Raw genomic sequence first — 3,845 nt, 5'->3', positions numbered from 1 at the left:
CATGCAAATGGGAACAACTAAACAACAAAAAAAGGTGGCATAGCAATACTTACACCAGACAGACAGACAGACTTGCAAAAGAAGCCTGTATAACAAGACACATGGAAGGACCCAGCAATTGCACTTCCGGGGACTTATCTGAAGAACCCAAATCACCAAACCAAAACAATGCGACGCACACATACCCGTGTTCATTGCAGCATTATTTACAAAAGGCAGATAGGGAAGCAGCCGAGGTGTCGGTGAACAGATGGTGAGATAAAGAAGCAGTGCACACTCCCAGCAAAATGCGACTAAGCCACACACAGTAGAACAATGGAATCTCTCATTGGCAACTACATGATGGAGGGTGTGGTGCTGAGTTTAACAAATCAGACAGAGAGAGACAGATGCCGGGTGATTGGGCCTGCATGGGGAATCTAAAAAATAAAGTAACCAAGCAGAACAGAAATAGACTCACAGACACAGGGAACAGGCTGATGGTTGTCAGACGGGATAGGGACCAGGCGGCGGGGTGAAAAAGGAGAAGAGATTAAGAAGTACACACGGGTCGTTACAGAACAGTCACCAGGAAGGAAAGTGCAGCACAGGGAATAGAGTCAATAATGTTGTAGTAACTACATACAACGTCAGGTGGGTTCTAGATTTATTGGGAGACCATTTTATAAGTTATATAAGTGTCTAATCAAAGAGTTACACACCAGAAACTAATGTAAGATTGTAAATCAACTGTAGTTTAAAATAAAAATATTAAAAAGAAGATATATATGGAATTAATTATACAAATGGATTAATTTTTTAACTGTCCTTAGTGAAAATGGGGAACAAAAAATAAATTATCTCCCACGATGACCAGGAAAGTGCACAAACACACTCCTGCTCCATTCCCAAGTGTCATGAGCCCAGGAAAGTGACCTGTGAGGGCTGAGTCGGCCTCTTTCAGGAACAGCAAGTTCACATGAGACAATGAGAGACACAGAAGCTGTGATGACTGAGGTGAGGTGACCTGGCCAACACTCTCTCCAATGAATGTGAGCTTCTCCCTCAAGGACACCTGACAGCACTTGTTGTCTGGATGGAATGGAAGCTCTCAGAGGAAACCCAGGGTTTTGGCAAATGTGTGTCTCCCCAGGGCAGCCAGACAGCTTCCCTGAGCTGAGGACTGTTTCCAGTGGGGTCTGCAGTAACGTTAACCAGTGTGATTTTTGATGATGTCTCATTAAATGCACCAACACTGGGAGATCTCTCTCACTTAGTGAGATGATGCATCACTTTCCAATAATCCTGCATCAGTACAAGAGCCACGGAAGTAACACAACAGAGTAGGAAACACTCAATGGTGTAGTTGTCTGTGGAATGCTCCTCCTCCATATGTGTGTGAGGCTGAATATTTTACTACATCCTGCAACAATAATAAAAGATTTAATGCAGAAGCATATGTGAAAATCCAGAGGACTTCTAATGATACAGACAAGAACTGAGACTTGCAAAAAATGTAAAATGTAAGTAGATTCATTCTTCTCATGATCTCGCATATCTAGGAAAGTTATTTTTCATAAAAAACATTATTTCTCTTAACATAGGTTACTAATATTATTCTCAATGAAGTTAAAAATTTTCAAACTGTTTTCTTCCTTGTATGGTAAATATTGATAGGTATAACACACACAAACAAAATCATTTTTGGGATTCTCCCCAATTTGTAAGACTTTATAGATGTTCTGACACGAAAATGGTTTGACAGGCGCTGAATAAAACAGCCCATGGGCCGGGACTAAGGGAGAGAGCAGGACAGAGACCTCTCCGTGCACCGGAAGGGCTGAGCGCACAATCCCGGGTCCCCAGACCGGGCTCCCAGGGTGTCAGCCTGAGGACTGAGCTTGGGGCGGGGAAGCTCAGGTACTCAGGGGTCTTCCTCTCGCTGGTCCTTCTGCCTGGATACTGGTGATGCTAAACCAGTTCTCACTCCAATTGGGTGACCGGACTCTAGAGAAGCCAATCAGCGTTAAGATGGTTCCCAATATAATGACCACAGAGAACCAGAACTCATTCTCTCCAAACTATCGGAGTTAGGGTCATGGAGCCCCGACCTCTGCTCCTGCTGCTCTCGGGGGCCTTGACCCTGACCGAGACCTGGGCCGGTGAGTGCAGGGTCGGGAGGGAACGGTCTGCGAGGGGCAAGAGCGAGGGGATCCCGCAGGGGGCGCGCATCCCGCAGGGGGCGCAGGACTCCAGGACTGCGCGCCCCCTGCAGTCTCCGCCCAGACCCCCGACCCCGACCCCGACCCCCGAGTCCCGCCTCCGCCCCGACTTCTACCTCCCCCGCCCGCTCCTGTCACCCACCGCCGCCTTTAACCGCGCCCCGGCCCCTGCCCATTCCGGCCGGACCGCGGACACCAGGACACGCTTGCTCCCCATCCCCAGGCACGCACACCCTGAGATATTTGAACACCGCGGTGTACGGACCGGGCCCCGGGAAGTCCCGCTACATCAGCGTCAGCTACCTGGACGACACCGAGATCACGCGGTTCGACAGCGACGCCCCGAACCCGAGGCTGGAGCCGCGGGCACCGTGGATGGAGCAGCAGTGGGTGGAGGAGAGGCCGGACTATTGGAAAGAGGGGACAGGGGTTTGCCAGCTCGAGGTCCAGATTAATCAACGGAACCTGAACCACCTGCGCGCGCACTACAACCAGAGCGAGGATGGTGAGCCCCGTGGGCCCGGTCACGACCCCCACCCCCACGGACCGGCCGTTGTCGGCCCAAGTCTCTGGGTCCGAGCGTCACTTCGAGACTTCGGAACCCGCCTGCCCCCTTCCTGGGAGGAGCGCGCGGGAATTTTGATCCGGTTTGATTTTCACTTAAGGTTTAATCACCTCGGGTAGGGTCTGGACTAGCGGAGGCGAGGACCGGGCTCGGTGGGCAGGGCTGACCGCGGGGCGGGGTCAGGGTCCCATACGTTACAGAAAACGACCGGCTGCGTCGTGGGGTCCGACGGGCGCTTCCTCCACGGGTTCAATCAATACGCCTACGATGGCACCGACTACGTTGCCCTGAACCAGGACCTGAGCTCCTGGACCACGGCCCACACGGCACACCCGATAACCTGGCGCAAGTTGGTGCAGGTGCCTGATGCGGACGACAGCAAGGCCTTCCTGGAGGACATGTGCGTGCACTGGCTCCACTTTTTCCTGGAGAAGGGGAAGGAGATGCTGCTCCGAGCAGGTACAGTCCGAGCTCCGCGGGCCTCCCCCAGGAGGGGATCTGTGGGCTGGGGCGGCTTCCTACAAGGAGAGGAGGGGAATGGGGCAGTGTCAGAATGTCCCTCCTGCTCGGGAGAGGGGAGAGTCCCCCAGGTCTCCTTATTCTGTGACTCCCCCGTGGGCCCAGCTTCCTCTAAAGGACAATAAAGTGCCCAGCCTCTCCCTGAAACACCCACAGCAGGTCCTTCACACCCTACAGCACCTGGAGCACCAGGACCCTCTCCCTGGTTCTGGGGCTGAGACCCTCTCTGGAGGCCTGACTCTGGGTTTGCTGAGTCATCAGCCTCCACCTGAGTCTGTGTCTCCCCTTAAGAGACCTGGACACTCCTACCCAAGGTTCTCACTTGGTCTGGAGCTTTCCAAGAAATAGGACACTATCCCAGATGCCTCTGTCCAGGCTGGTGACTGGGTGGTGCCCTTCCTTCCCCCACCCCCGCTGTCCTGTCCACTCTCAGGATGGTCACATGGGCACTGCTGCAGTGTCCCATGACCATGCAAAATTCGTGAACTTTCTCATCCTCCTCTCAGACCCTCCAAAGACACACTTGACCTACCACCCCATCTCTGACCATGAGGTCACCC

At 52.9% G+C, this 3,845-nt stretch overlaps 1 protein-coding gene across 1 annotated transcript; it reads left to right on the top strand.

Annotated features, from left to right (window-relative positions):
• Positions 1-2,018: 2,018 nt before the first annotated feature.
• On the top strand, positions 2,019-3,842 carry LOC119002099 (HLA class I histocompatibility antigen, B alpha chain-like; the record flags this gene model as incomplete). The annotated part of the gene is made up of 4 exons (XM_037067782.1): positions 2,019-2,141; positions 2,425-2,706; positions 2,950-3,225; positions 3,792-3,842. Coding segments are annotated over exons 1-4 (673 nt in total), but the record flags the coding sequence as incomplete, so codon positions are not given.
• Between the last annotated feature and the right edge of the window lie 3 nt (positions 3,843-3,845).

The sequence above is a fragment of the Sturnira hondurensis genome, unplaced genomic scaffold (assembly GCF_014824575.4).
Source record: "Sturnira hondurensis isolate 20B ecotype Veracruz unplaced genomic scaffold, ASM1482457v3 Scaffold0017398, whole genome shotgun sequence".
Classification (NCBI taxonomy): domain Eukaryota; kingdom Metazoa; phylum Chordata; class Mammalia; order Chiroptera; family Phyllostomidae; genus Sturnira; species Sturnira hondurensis.
This window is presented reverse-complemented; position numbering and strand designations above follow the sequence as displayed.